This window comes from Jaculus jaculus, chromosome 14, assembly GCF_020740685.1.
Source record: "Jaculus jaculus isolate mJacJac1 chromosome 14, mJacJac1.mat.Y.cur, whole genome shotgun sequence".
Classification (NCBI taxonomy): domain Eukaryota; kingdom Metazoa; phylum Chordata; class Mammalia; order Rodentia; family Dipodidae; genus Jaculus; species Jaculus jaculus.
The window spans coordinates 14094747-14118592 of record NC_059115.1 but is presented as its reverse complement, the minus strand read 5'-3'; the positions used below and the strand labels follow the sequence as shown (position 1 = coordinate 14118592).

General features: G+C 48.7%; 1 protein-coding gene and 1 pseudogene across 3 annotated transcripts in view; one reads left to right on the top strand and one right to left on the bottom strand.

The window, feature by feature from the left end:
- The window catches only part of Ssc5d (scavenger receptor cysteine rich family member with 5 domains), a 30982-nt gene extending 23363 nt beyond the window's left edge, over window positions 1-7619 (top strand). For 2 of the 3 annotated variants that reach the window (XM_045134060.1, XM_045134058.1), the window contains one exon: window positions 5849-7619. In XM_045134060.1, the coding sequence (XP_044989995.1) occupies window positions 5849-7479 (1631 nt within the window). In that variant the 3' untranslated portion in view covers window positions 7480-7619. The remainder of the gene's footprint in view (window positions 1-5848) is intronic. The other variant, XM_045134059.1, reaches the window with a different exon arrangement.
- Window positions 7620-9265: 1646 nt separating this feature from the next.
- On the bottom strand, window positions 9266-12305 carry LOC101608000 (annotated as a pseudogene).
- Window positions 12306-23846: the final 11541 nt, after the last annotated feature.

Sequence of the window (23846 nt, the reverse complement as noted above, 5' to 3'; positions counted from 1 at the left end):
CCACTGCAAACAAACACCAGACGCATGCGCCCCCTTGTGCATCTGGCTAACCTGGGTCCTGGGGAATAGAGCCTCCTACCTCTGCCTCCTAAGTGCTGGGATTAAGGGCGTGGACACCACACCTGGCCCCCTCCAAAATAAAATTTTTTAAATTTTATTTATTTATTTGAGAGAGAGAGAGATTCAGAATAGGCAGGTAGAGAGAGAATGGGCGCTCTAGAGCCTCCAGCCACTGCAAACGAACTCTAGATAAGTGTGCTCTCTCGAGCATCTGACATACATGGGTCCTGGGAAGCCGAACCTGGGTCCCTTGGCTTTGCAGACAAGTGCTTTAACTGCTAAGCCATCTCTCCAGCCATTGAGGTAGGTTCTTGTTCTAATCCAGGCTAAGCTGGAATTCACTAGGTAGTCTCGGGCTGGCCTTGAACTCATAGCAATCCTCCTACCTATGTCTCCTGAGTGCTGGGATTAAAGGCATGCACCACCATGTCCAGCATTTCTTTTTTTTTATTGTTGTTTTTTTGTTTTTCGAGGTAGGGTCTCACTCTAGCCCAGGCTGACCTAGAATTCACTATGGAGTCTCAGGGTGGCCTTGAACTCACAGCAGTCCTCCTACCTCTACCTCCTGAGTGCTGGGATTAAAAGTGTGTGCCAGCACGCCTGGCCCAGCATTTCTTCATGATGGCACATGCCTTTAATCCCCAGCACTTGGAAGGCAGAGGTAGGAGGATCACTGTGAGTTGAAGGCCAGTCTGAGACTATGTAGTGAATTCCAGCTAAGCCTGGGCTAGAGCGAGACCAACAAAACAATAGAATAAGCAAGCCGGGTATTGTATCGTAGTAACATGGCGCAAATTCTAGGTATAGGCGAGCTTGGGCTATGTACTGACGCTGTTTCGAAACACAGAGAGAGAGAGAGAGAGAGAGAGGGAGCCGGGGGGGGGGGGGCGGGGGAGAAGAAGAGAAGGAAGAGGAGGAAGAAGAGAGAGGAGAGGAGATGAAGACATGGAGATTTTCACCTGGGTGTTCTCTGCAAAATGAAAAGCACATGGCTTAGTGGTTAAGCGCTTGCCTGTGAAGCCTAAGGACCCTGGTTCGAGGCTCGGTTCCCCAGGTCCCACGTTAGCCAGATGCACAAGGGGGCGCACGCGTCTGGAGTTCGTTTGCAGAGGCTGGAAGCCCTGGCGCGCCCATTCTCTCTCTCTCTGCCTCTTTCTCTCTCTCTGTTGCTGTCAAATAAATAAATAAAAATGAAAAGCACAGGGCTAGAGAGAGATGGCACCATGGTTAAAGGTGCTTGTTTATAAAGCCCAACAGCTGGGTTGAATTCACCAGGGCCCAGGTAAAGCAGGATGCACAAAGTGGCTCATGACTCTGGAATTTGTTTGCAGTGGCAGGAAGCCCTGATGCACCCATACTTTCTCTCACTCAAGTTAATGAAAAAAGGAAGGAAGGACAAACACAAAAATATATGCACACTTACATAGCATGGGATATTTTATAAGGATCCATGCAATCTTAAGGCCATGTATCAAAGGCATTAGTGAATGCCCATGGGAGAAGATAATGAGGCTGGAGATTGGGGATAAAAGGATTCAAGGGCTGCAGAGATGCCTTAACGGTTAAGGCGCTTGCCTGCAAAGTCTGATGACCCAGGTTCCATTCCCAGTACCCACATAAAGCCAGATGCAGAAGGTGGCACATGCATGTTTACAGTGGCTAGAGCTCCTGGTGTGCCCATTCTCTCTCTCTCTCTCTACCTCTCCCCCTCTGTCTCTCTCAAATAAATAAATAAATAAAATATTCAAAAAAATATATTTTTTTGGTTTTTCAAGATAGGGTCTCACTCTAGCTCAGGCTGACCTGGAATTCACTATGTAGTCTCAGGGTGGCCTCGAACTCACAATGATGCTCCTACCTCTGTCACTCGAGTGCTGGGATTAAAGGCGTGTACCACCATGTCTGGCTCAAAAATATATTCTTTTTTTTTTTAATTTTTTTTGTTTTTTTTTTTTATTTATTTATTTGAGAGTGACAGAGACAAGGAGGCAGAGAGAGGGAGAATGGGTGCGCCAGGGCTTCCAGCCACTGCAAATGAACTCCAGACGCGTGCGCCCCCTTGTGCATCTGGCTAATGTGGGACCTGGGGAACCGAGCCTCGAACCGGGGTCCTTAGGCTTCCCAGGCAAGCGCTTAACCACTAAGCCATCTCTACAACCCCAAAAATATATTCTTAAAAGATTCAAGTCAAAAGAAGGCCGTGTTTGTGATGTGGCTCAGTTGGTAGAGTTCTTGCCTAACATGCACGAAGCCTTGGGCTTGATCCCGGGCACCACATAAACCAGGTGTGGTGGTGCCCACCTGTAATCCCAGCACTTCAGAAGTGAAGACAGGAAAATAAGTAGTTCAAGTTCACCCTTGGCTACAAAGGGAGTTCAAGCCCAGCCTGGCTGGTACAACAAGACCCTGTCTCAAAACAAGCAAGCAAGCAAAGGAAAGGCTTCAAATAAGTCAACGTTTTCAGAGCTGAGGCCTGTGGGCTCCTCATTTCCACTGGCCACATTTCAAGTGCTCAGGAGCCACAGATGGTCAGTGGATATTATGGTGGAAAACTCAGATCATACAACACTCACTGAGAAAAGTGATGTTTTCAAATTACATGTGTGGATGCGTATGAAACCTGTGGAGGGGGCATGTGCGTGCCACAACAGCATAGGTGTGGAGACAACTTCAGAGTATTTGTCACTTCCTTCCACTTTTTGATTATTTTTGCCATTTTTTATGTGCCAATCTGGCTGGCCTTAGAGCTTCTGGCTTTACATGGGTACCATGGAATTTAACTGGCTGGCAAGCTTTGCAAGCAAGCACCTTAAAAACTATTTACTGGGCTGGAGAGATGGCTTAGTGGTTAAAGTGCTTGCCTATAAAGCCAAAGGACCCAGATTTGATACCCCAGGACCCATGTAAGCCAGATATACAACGTAGCACATGTGTCTGGAGTTTGTTTGCACTGGCTGGATGCCCTAGCACACTCATTCTCTCTCTCCCTCTCTCTGCCTCTTTTGCTCTCTCTCAAATAAATAAAAATAAAAATGATCTTGTTTTTTTTTAAAGTTATTTATTTATTTGAGAAAGAGATAGAGACAGAAAGACAGTGAGTATGGCATGCCAAGGGCTCCTGCCACTGCAAACAAACTCCAGACACATGTGCCACTTTGTGCAGCTGGCTTTATGTGGATACTGGGGAATTGAAACCAGGCTGACAGGCTTTACAAACAAGCACCTTTAACCACTGAGCCATGTCCCAAGCCTGGCTGTGAGCTTCTGGATTCTCCTAGCTCTGCCTTCCATTGCCCTAGGCATGTTGGGATCACAATTGCAAGCGCTGCTTTTCTGTCAGGCTTTTCATAGGTGCTGGGGAATTGCACTCAGACCAGCAGGCTTGTAAGCAAGCACCTTTAACCTCTGAGACATCTCCCCAGTCCCAAAGTGATATTTTTATAACTATAATGTGGGTTTAAACAAGTGAGGTTCAACTCTTGTCTGTGAAATTCGCTAATCATGTGTTCATGACATGGGGCATTACCTACTTGTATATATAACTTCTTCATCTCTTTTACAAAAGGGGAAAAATCAGACTTCAGAAAAAGCCATTCCAGTAAGCGGACACAAAATCGAAGGGGGATACCAAAGAACATAGTAGGGCTGGAGAGATGGCTTAGCAGTTAAGGTGCTTGCTTGAGAAGCCTAAGGACCCAGGTTCAATTCCCCAGTACCCATGTAAGCTCATGCACAAGCTGATTCATGTGTCTGGAGTTTGTTTACAGTGGCTAGAGGGCCTGGTGTGCCCATTCTCTCTCTCTCTCTCTCTGCCTCTCTCTTAAATAAATAAATAAAATATTAAAAAATAAATAAAACAGTAATCAAGATAAATAACACAGTGCCATTATTTAAAACTCGAAGTTAGCGGCAGTGTGGCAGTGCACGTCTATAACCTCAGCATTTAGGAAGTGCAGGCGTGACGATGGGGCTTTCAAGGCTGTCCTGGGTTACACAGTAAGTTTGAGACCAGCCTGGGCTACCCTGAGAGTCTGTCAATCAGTAAGTCAGTACAAAATATCCATGGTGAAGCAAAGACCAAAATTAAAAAATTTGGCATAGACATCTCTAGCTGGAGGCCAGCCTTGGCTGCATAACAGAGCTTTCTCAAGCAAAGCAAAGCAATTGAATATATATATATATATATTTTTTAAAGATTTCAGATTTTATTAATGTGTGTGTGTGTGTGTGTGTGTGTGTATGTGTGTGATGGGGAATTAAACCCTGGGCTAGTAGGCTTTACAAGCAAACACCTTTCTAATTGCTGAGCCATTTCCCCAGTCCCAACATAAAAAACATTTTTATTGGGCTGGAGAGATGGCTCAGTGGTTAAAATACTTGCCTATAAAGCCTAAGGATCCAAGTTCAATTCCCCGTTAATCTACATAAAGCCAGGTACACAAAGTGACAAATGTGTCTGGAGTTCATTTGCAGTGGCTGAAAGCCCTGGCACACCCATTCTGTCTCCCTCCCTCTTTCTCTCTCACTATTTCTCAAATTAAATATTTAAAAATTTTTTTGCTTATTTTTATTTATTTATTGGAGAGCAACAGACAGAGAGAAAGAGAGAGAGACACAGAGAGAGAGAGAGAGAGAGCGCACCAGGGCTTCTGGTCACTGCAAACGAACTCCAGATGCATGTGCCCCCTTGTGCATCTGGCTAATGTGGGTCCTGGGGAATTGAGCCTTGAACTGGGGTCCTTAGGCTTCACAGGCAAGCGCTTAATGCTAAGCCATCTCTCCAGCCCTCAAATAAGTAAATAATTTTTAGAAATATTTTCTTGTGGCTAGGGAGATGGCTCAGTAGGTAAAAGTGCGTGTTGTGCAAGCCTGATGGCCTGGGTTCAGCTCCGCAGACCCCACGATAAGCTGTATTCTGGAGTGTTAGCATGGGCGTTCCCAGCCCTTCTACAGTGAGATGGGAGGCAGAGACAGGAGACAGAGCCCAGTGAGTGCAGTGGCAAGCAACAAGAGACCCTGCTTCAAACAGGGTGGCAGGCGAGGGGTTGTTTGTCACACACATCCTGTGGCATGCCTACGTGCCACGCACATATGAACACATACAAACACGGTATTTTTCTTGGTCTGGGAATGTAGCTATGAGGTACAACGCATATATTTGTGTATGTTCGTGTGTGTGTGTGTGTGTGCACATGCATGTGCATGGTCCTGGAGCCACCTCCCATCTTGCTGTCAGGGTCAGCTACTGGGATTACAGAAGCACCCCACAGCTTTTTGCTTTTTATGTGGGGTCCGGGAATCGAACTCTGGTACTCTAGCTTGAGCTGTGAGCACTTAATCTACTGAGCCATCTCCAATAGCCCAGAACTTTTGCTTAGCATGCACGATGGTCTGGGTTCCATCCCCAGCACCTCAAAACGTATTATTACCCCAACCACATCTCCCTGCCTCCTACCTCCTACATCTTCTGTTGTTTGCATCCCAAAGCGTTTCCCGTTTCCTTGCCCCCCACGATTCTCTCTCTCTCTGCCGTGTACCCTTCCACGCCCACTCATTCCCCCGTAGCCGGAGACCACCTGCCCGCCGAGCAGAGGACGCCAGGTGGCGCCTGGCGCTTCGGAGGAAGCGAGGAGGAGGGGCGCTAGGGCCTGGTGAAGTCTGCCGGTGACCCATGACGTCACCACGCTCTGCGCCTCCCCGTTGGTTGTCTCCTTGAGGGGCGTGGCGGGCACGGTGGGTGGGGCAGACTGACCTCCTGCGGGTCTGATTCTCCTTCCTCCTCTTCCAGGTTCCCCGAGGAAGCCAAGGCCTGAGCCCCGGCCGCTGCGGCCCACCGCGGCCAGGACAGCGCCCACCACCTCGTCCCTAACCCCTTCCAGCTCACCGGGGCCCTCTGGCTCCCAGCTGACCGCTGACTCCTGGCCACATCTCGACTCTGACTGGGCTTCTGAGCAGGAGGAGGAGGTGACCACTGACCCTCCGGACACTTCTCCACCCACCCCAGGCCTGGCCTCCTTGACAAGCGCTGACCTTGCTCTGTCCACCTCTGAGTCCAGTGCGTTTCCAACTCGGGCCCCTGAGAGCTCATCCGGCCCGCCGTCGACCTTGTCCAAAGAGCCGACTTCTGACCCCACTGCACTGTCGCATGGGACCAGCCTTTCGCCTACCTCGGAGCGAACCCCAGGATCCGACACAGCCTCAGACTTGAACACAATGCCACACACCACTACAGTCCCAGAATCTTCTGGATTCCCAGACCTGTACACAAGCCCCAAGGCCACTACACACCTCACTACAACTCCTCAATCCATGGTCACATCCCCTCACCTCACCACAACCCCTCATTCCATGGTCACAACCCCTCACCTCACCACTTCTCATCCCACCGTCTCATCCCCTCACCTCACCACAACCCCTCATTCCATGGTCTCATCCCCTCACCTCACTACAACCCCTCATTCCATGGTCACATCCCCTCACCTCAGCACAACCCCTCATTCCATGGTCACATCCCCTCACCTCAGCACAACCCCTCATTCCATGGTCACATCCCCTCACCTCTCCACAGCCCCTCATCCCACCGTCTCATCCCCTCACCTCACCAAAGCCCCTCATCCCACCGTCTCATCCCCTCACCTCTCCACAGCCCCTCAGCTCACAGCAGCCTCCCCCTCTGCCAGAACGCCTCAACTTGCCACCACCACTTTCCCCACCTCAACCCCTCTGGTCACCACACAATCCCTTCCAACCTCCCTGGTGACAGAACTCCCTCTCACTTCTACAGTAAGGGCTAAGCCGAGCCTACACCCCCAGCTGACCCCTCATGACCTCACATCCCAGAAGCAGAATGTAGAGTCATCTCCAGCCTCAGAGTCCAGGCCTTCCAGGCCCACACCAGCCCTAAGCACAGACTCACTGTCCACGGAAGAACCACCCAGAAGCCAGAGCCCTAAATCAACCCTTCCATCTACCCAGACACCACCCTCAACCTTTGACCCTACTGTAGCCCCTGACCTTCACCTTTCTACCACAGCCCATCCCTTGGGTCCACCTGCCCCTGACCAAATCACAGTAGGATCAATCCCCAGTCACATCCCCGGACCCCTTGGTCCATGTATATCCCCAACACCACCTGTAAAGGTCATGGCTTGTGAGCCACCTGCGTTGGTGGACCTGGTGGCTGCCGTGAAAGACATGGGTAACCAGTTGCGGAGGCTGACCCAGGTCCTGGAACAGGACCTGCAGGAGCGCCAGGCCCTGGGGCTGGGCCTGGTCCAGTTGGTAGAGGCTGTCCAGGGTCTGGGGCAGCTGGGTGAGACTGTAAAGAGACTGGCAGAGGTGGCATGGCCTCCCAGCACACCTCTGCCCACCACCACCACCCCAGAGGAGGAGGAAAGACCTCTGAGGGGAGATGTGTGATCCACTCCAAAGCTTAGGGTGCTTAAGATGTTCTCAGACAAACAAAAGAAACCAAAGTACCTAAGTAAAAACAATGTGTGGGGCTGGAAAGATGGCTTAGTGGTTAAGGCACTGGCCTGTGAATCCTAAGAATCCAGGTTCGATTCCCCAGGAGTCATGTAACCACATAAGCTAGATGCACAAGGCGCTACATGTGTCAAGCTCATTTTCAGCGGCTGGAGACCCTGGCACACCCATATTCTCTCTCCCTCTTTCTTGTTCTCTGTCTCTCAAATAAATAAAATAAAATAAAACAAAATAAACACAAAGTGTGATAATGTTTCTGGGAAACCAGAAGGGCCCCGGAGAGACAAAAATCACAAAATTGATCTTGCTTTGAGAATATTGTAGATGTTGTGCCAGGTGGTGGTGAGGAGGATGATGATGGTAATGGTGAGCATGGTGATGGTCGTGGTGGTGATGAAGGTTGTGGGGATCAAGATGATGGGATGATGGTGGTGGTGGTATTGACACTGATGAAGGTGACGACGGGGTGGTAGTGATGATGGTGACATTTATATAGCAATGATGGTGGTACTATTTCTCATGCTGGAAGTGATCATACGGCAGCTGTGACAGGCAGTGTATAGGCAGAAACTGTCTTGTTTACAGGGGTGCCCAGCTTTGAGAACAGAGTACCCAGCTAGCATTGGTTGGGTGCGTCTATATCATGCTGTGTTTTGTTTTTAAGGATTTTTATACTATATTAAAACAAAGCACAAAAAAGGGATCAATCAACATATATCTTTTTTTCTTTAATTTATTTGAGAGCAGCAGAGAGAGAGAGAGAGAGAGAGAGAGAGAGAGAGAGAGAGAATGGACGCACCAGGGCCTCCAGCCACTGGAAATGAACTCCAGACGCGTGCGCCCCCTTGTGCATCTGGCTAACATGGGTCCTGGGGAATTGAGCCTCGAACTGGGGTCCTTAGGCTTCACAGGCAAGCACTTAACCACTAAGCCATCTCTCCAGCCTCTCAACATATATCTTAAAATCCATCCAAGAGTTTCAGTATCCAACAGCCATGAAGGCTTATGCCTTTTTCATTGTTCAATCTGTAGTTCATTTAATGAGAATTGGACAGCTGGAGAGATGGCTTAGTGGTTAAGGTGCTTGCCTGCAAAGCCAAACGACCCAGGTTCAATTCCCCAGAACCCGTGTAAGCCAGATGCACAAGGTGGCTCATGCATCTGGAGTTCATTTGAAGTGGCTGGAGGCCCTAGTGCACTCATTCTCATTCTCTTACTCTTTCTCTCTAATAAATAAATAAAAATTTTGTGTGTGTGTTTAGTTTTCTGAGGTAGGGTCTCACTCTAGCTCAGGCTGACCTGGAATTCACTATATAGTCTCAGGGTGGCCTCAAACTCATAGTGATCCTCCTACCTCTGTCTCCCAAGTGCTAAGATTAAAGGCGTGTGCCACAACGCCTGGTTAAAATATATTTTAAAAAGGATAATTGGAAATGACTATTTCTTTTTTTAACTTATTTATTTTTTTATTTTAGAGAGAGCAAGAACAAGATCAAGAGGGGGGGAGGGAGAGAGAGAGTTGGCACACCAGGGCCTCAGCCACTGAAATCAAACTCCAGACACTTGTGCCACCTAATGGGCATGTGTGACTTTGCGCTTGCCTCACCTTCGTGCATCTGGCTTATGTGGGATCTGGAGAGTTGAACATGGGTCGTTAGGCTTTGCAAGCAAGCACTTTAACTGCTAAACCATGTCTCCAGCCTGGCTCTATTTTTTAAAATCAAACTTGTTCTGCCAAATCTGAGACCCTGTGTTTATCCAAATTGTAGAAACATGTTTTCGCCACCCGTCTACTCAAAAAAAAAAAACCCTCCCATTCAGATCAACAACAGCTTCATTTGCTGACTCAACTCTCTCAAATTCTTTTTTAAAAATATTATTTATTTGAGAGAGAGAGAAAGAGACAAAGAGAGAGAAAGAGACGGAGAGCAGAGAATAGGTGTGACAGGGCCTCCAGCCACTGCAAACGAACTACAGATGCATGTGCCACATTGTGCATCTGGCCTACATGGGACCTGGAAAATCGACCTGAGTCCTTAGGCTTCACAGGCAAGCACTTTGACCACTGAGCCATCTCTCAAACTCTAAAAGCATTCATACTGCTTCATCATCAGGGGCACCAGGCATTTCAAATACCACACGTTTTCCAACTTTGCCATATTTTTCACATTCTTTCTTCCAAGTCTTCATCTACCTCTCTGGCACCAACCGTGTTCCTCAGTAGGAGCGCTTTCGTAGGACACCTCAGTATTTCAGTTCATGAATGTGAATCGGACTTCTTGGAGGCATCCTGAGTTTCGCCCTTCTCTGTTGCGCCCGTCACCCACAGTGACCTCGCTGCCCCGCTTGCTGGTCTCCCCCCACGGTGGCCTTTGGAAGCCAGACTTCTGCATGATCTTGTGTGCTGCTACCGTGCCACCCATGATGGCCACGAAAGAGTTGCTGGAGATCCTGGTCTATCCGGTTCCTCATATACCCATGGGGGAATCGCAGCTGTAGAAGACTGTGGTGGCGGTCTTGAGTCTTCTTCACAGGGGAAGTCACGGGGGTGGGGGGAGGCAGCTGGTGGAGCGAAGGCAGCTCCTCTCATACTTCTTTTCCTTCTCTTTCACTTATAATCTTCATCTTCATCCAGATCTGGGTCTGGTCGCTTTGAAAATCGGCTAGCTTCGTGCCTGTCTCTATGCCTTTTCCCTTTCTTCTATTTCCTTCTGTCTTTCCAGCTCCCGTGGCCTCTGTAGTTCTTCTCTTTAGTACTTCACTACTTTCTCATAATCATTAGGAAACATAGGATCGCACTCATCAGCTAAGGGAATGCGAACCTCCTCTGCAGATAACCGGCTGGGAGCAGGGACCCTGAGCGCGGCAGCTGGGGGTGGGGATGTGCCCACAGTCTGCTGGACATCTGAGGAGCCACCTTACTTTAAGTCGGTGACTGTCCTTTGTTTTGTCCTTTGGCTCCTTGCCCGAATGAGAGCAGCCTTCTTCAACTGCAGCCCAGACTGCGGAAGCTTGAAGTTTTGATTTTAATTATGCATAACAATGGGTTTCAGGATGACCTTTCCATACATCTTGATCAAATTCACTCTCCCATTGCCCTCTCTTATTCCTTTCCCTGTCCTTGTTTGTACAAACATGATATTTTGGATTTTTCCAAAAAGTTGAAAGCTATTCTTGGGAAATTTCTTGAGTTAGCTTAGGAATCTCTGCCTTTGTAATTGAATTCTGAGGCATTTACTAACTTTATGTACAGTTCGACTTAGAAATATTTAAAAGTGTCCAGAATAACTCCTCATAAGCCATGCTCTTGAAAGTCTCACTGTGTGGCGCATCCCCTCCTCCTTTCCACAGAAAGTCACAGCTTGGTGTTGTCTGGGATGACCTAGGTGGCTTCATTCCTTGCACAGCCTGCCTTCCTCACATTCACAGTAAGTCCAAGCAAAAGCCAAATCAGACAATAGCAAAGATGTTTGAGACTTCTATCTAGATCTCAGACCATACTTTTTGTATTGGTATCGTTTTTCAAAAAAAAAAAAAAATTTTTTTTTTTTGAGGTAAGGTCTCACTCTAGCTCATGCTGACCTGGAATTCACCATATCTTCTCAGGCTGGCCTCGAACTCACGGCGATCCTCCTACCTCTGCCTCCCAAGGGCTGGGATTAAAGGCGTGCACCACCATGCCCGGCTCTCAAAATTCTTTAAAGTATATTGACATAATAATTTCTGTGGTAATCATTTATGTTAAGTAGCTCCTCTCATCCCTCTTGTTGAGTACTAGGGAGGTAATGCTGTTCCTCATTAATGAGTGACTGAAGACAGCCTGGAAAAGGGAAAGGACACATATCTCCAAAGTGCCAGGGACCTTGTACTGAAGCTGGACATGGCAACTGTGATATCTTTTAAAATAGACATACACATTTAGAGAACTTTGTCGTAGACTTGGATTTCCATTCTAAATGATTTGATTGGCTGCATAATAGGGCATCAGGGCACCAAAATCAATGAGATCTGCCAGGCATGGTGGCACACACCTTTAATCCCAGCACTCGGGAGGCAGAGGTAGGAGGATCTCAGTGAGTTGGAGGTTACCCTGAGACTACATAGGGAATTCCAGGTCAGCCTGGGCTAGAGTGAGACCCTGCTGAATACAGTAGATGGCCCACTTTCCTTTATCCACTTGGTGGCAGCTCTCTCATACTTTTTCAAATCTTTGTCTTCCCCAGCTGTTTCCAGTGTGTTGAAGTTCATTCATGCGGGAGATGCACCACCCGTTGACTTGGATTCTTTTGTCTGTGGTTCCGTCTTAATAATGCCTGATTCTGCCTAGTGTGATACTGGAATAGAGTGGCAAATTCCTGCAAATTGCGAGAATTCACATGGCAAAGTACTCAGCGAAACTTCTGTGGGGCTCCAGTGAAGCCCCACAAATCCTGCAATATCTTGCTAAGTGCTCCGTGAGTGCATGGGTAGCCAGTACTTTTTGAACTGACCGTCATTCGATGGTCCTCAGTGGGTCTAAATCACGTAGCCACTGGTCCTCAAATTGAATGAAAAAGGTAAGCCCTGGTGGCAGTTGCGTTCTCATCAGAAGTATTCGCCACAGAACTGGTGAGTTAAAGATGCTGTCATCAGCCACTGCAACCGTGGCCCACAGCTAGAAGTTCCTAAGGGATTAGCGAGCCAGAGTGGCTTGAAGCTTTTCCATCAGCCTTCGGTTTTGGCGTTGCTGGTCTCCACTCCTGGTCATCATACAGGAACATCCATCCTCCCTTCCTTCCTTCCTTCCTTCCTTCCTTCCTTCCTTCCTTCCTTCCTTCTTTCCTTCTTTCCTTCCTTCCTTTTCCTTTCTTCCTTCCTTCATTCCTTCCCTTCTTCTTTCTTTCTTTCTTTTTTTTTTTTCTGTTAAAGTTGTTGAACTTCCTTATTTATTTATTTGAGAGACAGAGGCACGTAGAGGATGGGCATGCCAGGGCCTCTAGCCACTGCAAACAGACTCCACATGCATGTATCACTTTGTGAATCTGGCTCATGTGGGTACTGGGGAAGCACCTTGTGGTGGTTTGATGTAGGTGTTCCCCATAATCTTAGGTGTTCTGAATGCTAGGTTCCCAGCTGATGGAGATTTGGGAATTAATGCCTCCTGGAGGCAGTGTATTGTTGGGGGCGGGCTTATGGGTGTTATAGCCAGCTTCCCCATGCCAGTGTTTGGTACACTCTCCTGTTCCTGTTCCTGCCTGATGTTGGCCAGGGGGTGATGTCTACCCTCTTCTGCTCATGCTGTCATTTTCCCCTGCCATTGTGGAGCTTCCCCTCAAGTCTGTAAGCCAAAATAAACCTTTTCTTTTTTATTTTTGTCCTAAAAGCTGCTGTTGGTTGGGTGATTTCTGCCAGCACTGTGAACCTGACTACAACACACCTTCACAGCTGAGCCACCTCCCCAGCCGGACATCTTCTTTTCTGTTTAACGCAGGTCGTCTGAGCTGACTATGCCCATGGGCCAGAGCAGCACTGACCCTCCATCGAGTCCCTAGTTTGGTTTTCGAGGTCGGGTCTCCCTCTAGTCCAGGCTGACCTGGACTTCACTCTGTAGTCTCAGGGTGGCCGTGAACTCACAGCAATCCTCCTACCTCTGCCTCCCGAGTGCTGGGATGTCAGGCGTACACCACCACGCCCTGCTTCATGCTCTGTTTTGAGGCCTTTGCCGCAGGCTGTCATTCCATCTCCACAAACACCGGTTGAAGAGGGTACTGTTACCCCAGCTCAGCAGATGAGGAGGCACACGCGCAACCAGATGCCAGGGTGAAGCCCTTGCGAGGGGTGGACCTGGGCCAGTCGCTGAGCCTCTTGGTCTAACCCTCTACCTATAAAAGGAGATAATAATAGTGCCTGCCTCACGGGCTTGTGGTGATGCATGCATGATAAATTAGCATTGTTTAGTTATTTGAGAAACGAGGCAGGGAGAGAGAGGGGGACGAGGGGAGGGAGAGAATGGGCATGCCAGGGCCTCCAACAGCTGCAAACATACTCCAGACACACATGTCACTTTGTACATCTGGCTTATGTGGGTCCTGGAGAATGGAACCTGGGTCCTTTTCTTTGCAAGCAAGCGCCTTAAACCACTAAGCCATGTTTCCAGCCCTAAACTAGCATTTCTTTTTCTTTTTTGGTTTTTCAAGGTAGGGTTTCACTGTAGCTCAGGCTGACCTGGAATTCACTCTGTTGTCTCAAGGTGGCCTCGAACTCACAGCGATCCTCCTACCTCTGCCTCCCCAGTGCTGGGATTAAAGGCGTGCGCCACCACACCCCGCTAAAATAGCATTTCTGAGAGTGCTTAGGAAGAGCCTGGCTGTGATGTGTATGTGAGGTGGGAGTCGCTATTGTCTTGCCCCCATTTTGCACGTCTGAGCGCCAAAGCACGCAGTGATTTGGTTGTGTCCTCCTGATTGTGCAGCAGCCACGGTTGACAACCCAGGCCTGGGCCCTTGCTCATGTAGCCCAGGCTGGCCTTGCACTTGTTATGTAGGTAAAGAGGACCTTGGACATCTCACGCTCTTGCTTCCGCCTTCTGAGTGCTGGGATGACAGATGTGCATCACCACCTCCAGTTTACGCAGTGCTGAGGATCATGCATTTTTTTCTCCTTTCTGTCAGCCTCAGTTTCGTCCTTGTGAAATGGAGATCGTCGCACCAGGCTCACTGAGAGAACTGTGAGGATTAAATGAGTTAGTATGGGGGGGGCTGGAGAGATGGCTTAGCGGTTAAGGTGTTTGCCTGCAAAGCCAAAGAATGTCGGTTTGATTCCCCAGGACCCACATAAGCCAGATGCAGAAGAGGGTGCATACATCTGGAGTTCGCCTGCAGTGGCTGGAGGCCCTTGTGCACCCATTCTTTCTCTCACTCTCTGTGCCTCTTTCTTTCTCTCTCTCTCAAATAAATAAATAAAAATAAAGTAATCATGGAAAATGCTAATAAAAATTTTTAAAAAATGAAGTAAAAAATTTTAAAAAATGGGTTAGTATGTGTAAGGACAGAGTGTCAGGTGGTTTGTGCAAACTTTAAAAAGAATGTTTAACATACTTCTCTGTGCTGAACACCATGTACACTTTGTGTGTGTATGTATGACAGGGAGAGAGGGAGAGAGAGAGAGAGAGAGAGACAGAGAGAGAGAGAGAGAGAGAGAATCACGTGGCTCAGACTAGAATTCACTATGTAGCTGAAGATGACCTTGAACTCCTGATTCTGCTGCCACCACATCCCAACTGCTGGGATGCTGGGATTATAGGTGGACAAAGCCACACCTGGCTTGGACTCTTGGCATACCAACATCCTGTCCTCACTGAAGCCCTCCAAGGAGGAGCCTTGATGTCCTTTTCAGAAAGGACACTGAGGCTCAGAGAAGGAAGGCTTCTTGTCTAAGGCCACATAGCCAGAGCCGGGACTCACTCACTCAACTTCCAGAATAACATGATGGAAAGTCCCCCTGCTTTGACCTTGCCCTGGGGTTGCAGGACTTCCATGACCCCCTTCTCTAAATGGCCTGAGCAGCCCTTCCCATCTGTGTGTCTCTTCATGCTGATCTGTAAACTGGGGACTAGCTTGGAAGAGGCCCCCCCACACACACACACCTCCAGTTTCTGACTCCTGCAGCCTGTTAGGAAGCCACTGCCTCCTCCTCTTCTTCCCGGACCAGCTCATGGCTCGGAGGTCACAGAAGGTGATGGAGGGTGGTGCCCCCACACCCCTTTAAAGGCCAGAAGGGTTCAGTTACTCTCCTGGGCAGGGAGAGGGATAATGCCTGGGGGGGTCTTGATTGATAGATGGACGGTCTAATCCCGCCAACAGGCAAAGAGACATGTTGGGAGCTCTCTGGTCCCCAGATCTCATTAAGCCTGGGACTTAAATAACTGCTGACGGGCACCATGGGGAGGACAGAGGGCAGGGCTTTTGCTGCCTTTCCCTTCATGTCCTGGGTCATTGGAGTGTCACAGAACAATACCCCAGCTTGGAAGAAGTCTCCTTCCATATCCCAAGGTGGGAGCGTGAGACTGGGGTTACGTCCCTCAAAGTTCTAGAAAGCCCAGTTGAGGGTTTCAAGCTGCTAGCCTCTCTGCAAGGGCAGGCCAGAGGTGTGTGTGTGTGCGTGCACGCATGTGTGCGTGTGTGTGTGTGTGTGTGACTGAAGGTTGAGGGGTTTGGCCCAAGGTCCCTCCACCCCCTGCCACATTCTGCCAGCCCCGAACAAGCCGGTACTTAATTACCCAGTCATTCTATCCCTCCTTGGCTGGGCAGCTAAGCCCAAACATCTGGCCCCAGGGCCCACAGCCAGGAAGGGCGGCCAACCCCACCCGCTGCTGGCCCTGACCCATGACACCTCCCATGGGACAGCTGAGCTTCGAGTATGCCCGGCAGCTTGCAACAGGCCCAGAACAGTAGCTACATGAGGCCTAGCGAGCTCAACGGGTGCATAAAACCCCAAACGCCTCTCTCTTAATCTCTCTCAGCAAAGTTGCCTTTGGTCAGATAAAACAAGATGCAGGGGCCTGGAGAGATGGCTTAGCAGTTAAGGCATTTATTTGCCTGCGAAACCTAAGGACCCAGGTTTGATTTTCCAGGTCCCATGTAAGCCAGATGCACAAGGTGACACATGTGTCTGGAGTTCGTTTGCAGTGGCTGGAGTCCCTGGTATGCCCATTCTCTCTCTCTTTCCCTCTCTCTGTCTCTAATAAATAAATTTTAAAAAATAAAAATATTTTTAAAAAATCAAGATGCATATTTGTCTTTCCACCTGAAAAATGACTGTTGACATAGAAAGCCCTCCAGAATGGAGTGGATAAACAGTGCTAATAAGATGCTGGATCCATGCTGTTATAGGTCCTTGTGTCCTCTGCTTCCTACAGTGTGGCACGGCGATGCACAGTGTCTGATCTCTGGGTCAGGAACAGAACTCCCAAGGGGGTGGGAAAATGACTCAGCGGGTAAGAGCACTGACACAAGCATGAGGGTCTGAGTTCCACCTCCAGCACCCATGTAAAAAGCCAGATGTGGGCTGGAGAGATGGCTTAGCGGTTAAGCATTTGCCTGTGAAGTCTAAGGACCCTGGTTCGAGGCTCGATTCCCCAGGACCCACGTTAGCCAGATGTACAAGGAGGTGCACGCATCTGGAGTCCATTTGCAGTGGCTGGAGGCCTGGCGGGCCCATTCTCTCTCTCTCTTTCCATATATATACACATACATATACATATACATATACATATACATATACACATACATACATACATACATACATATATATATATATATATATGTCTGCCTCTTTCTCTCTCTGTCACTCTCAAATAAATAAGTAAAAATAAGCAACAAAAAACATTTTAAAGCCAGGCGTGTGGCTAGGCATGTCTGTACTCCACTCTACCTCCCATTCCTGTGGAGAATTGCTGGAGGCTTGTTGATCAGCCAGTAAGACCAACGAGGAGGGCAGGTCAGTGATATTTCAGAGTGATCGAGTAGGGTGACGGCTGTTCTCTAACCTCCACTTGCACACATGTGCACAGGGTATGTGCAGCTGTATGCATACGTGCTTACACTATACACACACACACACACACACACACACACACCTGCGCATACACATGTGCGCACCCCCAAAACCAAATAACTAAAAAAGAAACAAACTGCCAAGCTTTGTCCCAGACTTTCCAATAAACTCCCAAGCTTTGCCACAGACTTTCCAATTCAGAACCTATTTAAAAAATATTTTATTTACTTATTTATTTGAGGCTGGTGGGGGGAAGGAAGAGGCAAACAGAAAGAATGGGCCTCCAGCCACTGCACATGAACTCCAGACGCATGCGCCACCTTGTGCATCTGGCTTACGTGTGTACTGGGAAATTGAACCATGGTCCTTAGGCTTTACAGGCAAGTATCTTAACCACTAAGCCATCTCTCCATCCTCCCTAGAAACTGTATTTTGACTCATCCAGTTAAAATTCCTTACTTGGAGCTGACAATGTCATCCGTTGGTAGAGTGCTTGCTTAGCTTGCATGAAGCCCTGAATTTGAGCCTCAGCATTTCCTAATACTGGGTATAATAGCATATTCCTGCAAGCTCAGCACTGGAGAGGTGGAGGTAGGAGGATCAGAAGTTCAAGGTTGGGGCTGGGAAGATGCCTCAGTAGTTAAAGGCACTTGCTTGCAAAGACTGCTGGCCTGGATTCAATTCCAAAGTCATCCACGTAAGCCATGTAAAGTGGTTCAAAGCCGGGCATGGTGGCACACGCCTTTAATCCCAGCACTCAGGAGGCAGAAGTAGGAGGATCGCTGTGAGTTTGAGGCCAACCTGAGACTACCTAGTGAATTCCAGGTCAGCCTGGGCTAAAGCAAGACCCTACCTCAAAAATAAATAAATAAATAAGGCTGGAGAGATGACTCAGCAGTTAAGGGACTTGCCTACAAAGCCTCACGATCTGAGTTCAATTCCCCAGACCCCCACGTACAGCCAGATGCACAAGAAAGTGGTTCGTGTACCTGAAGTAGTTCATTTGCAGTAGCCGGAGGCCCTGGTGCATCCATTCATCAGTCTCTCTTGGCTTGCAAATGAATAAATTAATAAATAATTTTAAAACTAATAAATTGAGAAGAGCAAAAATAGACCTTAAAATAAAAAGTGGTTCAAGTGTCTGGTGTTCGTTTGCGGCAGTCATCCCCACAGCCCCGGCTCCTCACCCCTCATCTCCTTTTGGGGCGATGGGTTGTCTGCTCTAGATGGTTCATATGGCATCTTGGAATCCATATGATTCAATGGGCTCTTGAACCAGGCATGGTGGGGGCGTGGCGCTAGCTACAGAGTGAGTTCCAGGCCAACCTGGGCTGGAGTGAGAAGAAAGTCGGGCACGGTGGCTGTACTAGACAGCTCCACGATGCTGGCACAAGCATCCAGCCAAGCTCAGTTTCTGGGTTTATTTCAAGCAGGTTTATTTCAGCAAAAAGTTCCCTCCATGGCGGAAGAGGCTGGCTGGCTCCCTTCAAAAATCCGAGCAGAAGAGAAACCACCAGCAGCCAGCAAACACCAAAGAGCGCCGAGCAGGGCGCTGCCAGAGCTCACGCCTCTCTGCACCCTTTGGGCTGGAATTCAGATGCGCCCCCAGTGACGCGCCTCCTCCAGCAGGACTCTGCCTGCTGGGGGTGGACGCTGCAAATTCAATTTTGGGGGAGGGGTTTGGTTTTCCGAGGAAGGGTCTCACCGTATCCCAGGCTGACCTGGAATTCACTCTGTAGTCTCAGGGCGGCCTCGAATTCACAGCAATCCTCCTACCTCTGCCTCCCGAGTGCTGGGATTAAAGGCGTGCGATACCACGCCCGGCTGCAAATTCAATTTTTAAGAAACCTTGTCGACGGGGTCATATATTCAAACTACCACAGTGGCACGTGCCTTTAATCCCAGCATACTACTTGAGAGGCTAAAATAGGTGGATCCCCATGAGTTTGAGGACAGCCTAGGGCTATAAAGTGAGTTTCAGGCCATCCTGGGCTAAAGTAAGACCCTGACTCAAAACACCACCAACAACAAAAACAAACAAACAAATAAACAAACAAACAAACAAAAAAAACAAGCAAGGGCAGGTCTGGCGTGGTGGCGCAAGCCTTTGATTCCAGCACTCTGGAGGCAGAGGTAGGATGATTGCTGTGAGTTTGAGGCCACCTTGAGACTACAGAGTGAATTCCAGGTCAGCCTGGGCTAGAGCAAGACTTTACCTTGAAAAAACACAAAAATGAACAAACAAACAAAAAGTAAGGGCTGGGGAGATGAACTTAGTGGTTAAGGCATTTGCCTGCAAAGCCGAAGGACCCAGGTTTGATTCCCCAGGACCCACATAAGCCAGGTGCACAAAGTGGCGCATGCATCTGGAGTTTGTTTACAGTGGCTGAAAGCCTTGGTGTATCCATTCTCTCCTTCCCTCTCTCTGCCTTTTCACTCTCTCAAATAAGTAAAATTAAATTAAAAATTTTAAAGTAGGCAAAAAAGAACCCCCCTCTAACATCAACAAAAAGGAAATGAAATCTTATCAATATATAGTCCTTTGTCCTGTTTTTAAAAAGTAATGAAAAAAAGAAAGTATACATTTGTAAGCTGGGCGTGGTAGTGCACGCCTTTAATCCCATCACTCAGGAGGCAGAGGTAGGAGGATCCCCATGAGTTTGAGACCACCCTGAGACTACATAGTGAATTCCAGGTCAGCCTGGGCCAGAGTGAGACCCTACCTCAAAAAAGCAAACAAAAAAAGTATACATTTGTTTGCACATGCATGTATTTTGAGAGTGTTGCACCAGGGTCTCTTGCTGCTAGAAACGAACATGATTCATGCACCACTTTTTGCATTTGGGTTTATTTGAGTGTCTGGGAGAATTGAGCCCAGGGTGGAAGGCTTTGCAATCAAGCACCTGTAAGTGCTGAGCCATCTTCCCTATCCCTTGGCTTCATGTCTTTATGTGTGTGTGTGTGTTTTCACGTGTGTGCAGGTGCGCGTGCGCATGCCTGCGGAGGCCAGAGGACCACTCAGGGGATAGCCTCAGGAACGCCATCTCGACGTTCTCCTTTGACACAGCCAATCTCAGTAGCCTGGAGCTCACCTAGTAGGCTGGACTGCTTGGCCAGTGAGCCCCAGGGGTTCTCCTGCCTGCCTCCCCAGCACTGGGATTACAGCTGTGCACCACCACACCTGCCATTTTTACCTCGGTTTTGAGGGATCAAACCACGCATGTGAGGCAGGCTTTGACTCACAGAGACATCTCTCCAGCCCCGGGACTGCTTCTTTGCTTGCCATGATGGTTCCGGGTGCCTTTGTGCTCCACGTGGAATGTGTCGCCGCTTCAGTCACTGTGGCCAGGCAGGGTCTCATGGTAGCTGTCCATCTCTGGCTGTTGTGAACCAGGTAGCCCTAAACACAGGTGCTCAACCTCCTGTCGCGGGTCCGTTCTTGTTCTCCCAGGTAGACAGCTGCAGTGACCTGCGGGGTCTGGTGGTCGCCTCCGTGCTGAGGAGAGACACCAGGCTGCCCTTCAAAGCGCTGCTCCCTGAGGGAGGCTCCCAGCTCCCCTCACCCTTGCCCATGCCTGTCTGTCCCTTGGCGGGAACTAGCCTGTGCACCTGAAGGTGCCTCCATCTCTGCCACTCAGACACCCCAGGTCCAGTGTGCAACACACTCCCCCCACCACATGCACACACACACCTGACTTCAGCACTTACACCCACACTGCCTTCCCTCTGCACACACATGGACACTCATGTTCACACCCACCCACACCTGTATTCACACCCACACTCACACTCTCATGTACACTCATAGTCACACCCACACTTAGAGTCACACCCACACTCACATATACATTATGTTCTGACACCCTTGCTTGTAGTCACACCCACACTCACGCTCTCATATACATTCATGTTCACACACCTGCACTGGTAGTCACACCCACACTCACACTCATATACACTCATGCCCATGCCCCTACACATGACACACTCATGTTCACACTCACCACCAATGTGTGCTTTTGCTTGCACTTCTACATGCGCACACTCACACCTAACCCACACTACAGTATTCATACTTGTGCTCACACTTATGCTCACCATCACACTCATGTTCACACTTATACTTTTGCTCATACGTGCACTCTTATTTACAGTGAGTCCTGCTTACTCACGTTCAGACACACACTCCACCCATCCCTGTGTTCACTCACGCACTGGCATTCATGTTCTATTTTATTATATTTAAGAGAGACAAAGAATAAGAATGGATGTGCCAGAGCCTCCTGCCACTGCAAACAAACTCCAGATACATTTTTGTGCCACTTTGTGCATCTGGCCTTACATGGGTATTGGAAATTGAACCCAGACCATCAGGCTTTGCAAGCAAGCGCCTTTAACCACTGAGCTATCTCTCCTGCCCCACATTTTATATTTTTAAATGTTTTATGATAGAGAATTGGCATGCCAGGACCTCCAGTCACTGCAATAGAGCTCCAGATGTGTTTGCCACCTGTGTGCATGCGCAACCTTGAACACTTGCATCACCTTGTGTGTCTGGCTTATGTGACATCTGGGGAGGCAAACATGAGTCCTTAGGCTTGGCAGGCAAGCACCTTAACTGCTAAGCCATCTCCCCAGCCCCCCACATTCAATTTTTTATAAAATATTTTTATTTGTGAGAGAGAAGAGGGGAGAGAAAGAGAAAGAATGGGCTTGCCAGAGGCCTCTTCCAACTGCAAATGAACTCCAGGCGCATGCGCCACTTTGCGTGTCTGGCTCTGCGTGGGTCCTGCATGTTGCAGTCAGTTGCACGTTGCTGGCATGGACGTCTGTCTAACCAGATACATTTTTGGGAGGAACGGGTTTGTTCCAAGCTTACAGATCCAAGTTTCCATCGATGCAGATGATGTTTATGTCCACACATCCAGAAGAGAGAAACTGCAGACAGCAAACACCAACAAACAGCAAGCAGGAGTCCAGAGCTCCAAATTGCTCTCTCCACACCTGTGCACTGTGTGGTAGCTTGAATGGATGGCCCCCAATATATTCAGGATTTAATTAAACTTTGTCGAGCTGGAGAGATGGCTTAGCGGTTAAGGCACTTGTCTGCGAAGCCTAACGACCCTGGTTCGATTCTCCAGGTCCCACGTTAACCAGATGCATAAGGGGGTGCATGCATCTGGAGTTTGTTTGCAGTAGCTAGAGGCCCTGGCATGCCTGTTCTCACTCTCTCTCTCTCTCCTGCCTTCTCTGTGTCTAATAAATTTAAAAAAAAATCTTTAAAAAAATAAATGAAGTTTGTCATTTCGATCTGCAGCCACCTGGCTGGAAGAGGTATCACTGGGCAGATCTTGGGGTCCAGCCCAAAGGTGTGGTGCTGGATCTGGAATTCCAGTCTATGGATATGCGGAGTGCTTGGGCTCTGCCTGGGGTTCCTGAAGTGCGCTTGCTTGCACTGGTGATGTTGGTAGTTCTTCTCCCTGCTCGGGCCTGTGAGAGCGAGCCAGCTTCTTCTGCCATATGGAACTGTTCCTGGATCCATCAGCTGCAATAAATATCCTTTGCTCCATCACTGTGTCCGAGTTGGGAGTTCACCTCAGTGACCTGAGCTGTCTGCTATGAACTGGAATCAGGTCCACCTGCCCCAAGTGACACACCTTAGGGCCAGAATCCAGGATCTACCCCCAGTGACAGGAATCTGCCTGCTAGGGGCTGAAGTTGCAAGCTCAGTTTCCATAAAAGCACCTGAGTGTATGAGGCCATACATTCAAACTCTCATACTGCAGAATTGAACCAGGACTAGCAGGCTTTACAAGCAAGTGCTTTAACCACTGAACCACCTCTCCAGCCCACATTCACGTTCTAGCACACACAATCACACTCATGTTCCCAGCCACCTCCACAAGACTTCATGTTCATACTATCACACACTTGCACACCTGCACAATGCATACCCACATTCACACTACTCTTACTCAAGCCACACTCATCACACTGGCTCGTGCCCTCACAGCCACACACTCATGTTCACAACTGTACGTTCTCACACTCATTCACCTGCACACATGCACACTCATGTTCATACTCACCCTTGCAAAACCACTCTTCAAGCCAGGCATGGTGATGCATACCTTTATTTCCAGCACTCAGGAGGCAGAGGTACAAGGATTGCCATGGGTTTAAGGCCACCCTAGACTACATAGTGAATTCCAGGTCAGCCTGAGCTACAGCGAGACCCTACCTCAAAGAAAGCAAGCAAACAAACAAACGAAACCATTTCCCACCAGGAATAGATGGTAAGACCCTATTGCTGAAGACTCCACATACTTGGGCTGCAAGGCCACTAAGAAATCCTGCTGGAATTGAGCTGATAACCTCCACCATGTAGACCAGCTGACAGAAAGCTGGAAGAAGCCATTCTACATGTAGTTCAACGGGAGAAAGAGAAATCACCAGTGAAGATACTCAACAGTGGACACTGTAAGCCTTATATTTGGCCAGCCAGGCCAAATGAGCCAATGGATGCAATAGTGGCACATCTATCATGGTGGAAAACAACTGCCCTCTAATTGGACTAGAGGCCCACTCCATGGGAGGGAATACATCCCTGATACTGAAAACTTAAAACAGGGGTAGCCATGAGCCCTAGGGGTGTAACATCTGCTGCTGTCTGGCTAAGTGTATATACTATGCTTATCAAACTGCACAGTAAGCACTTCTCTTAATGTTCATACACGTATATTAATGCTACCCTCACTTCTGGTAGA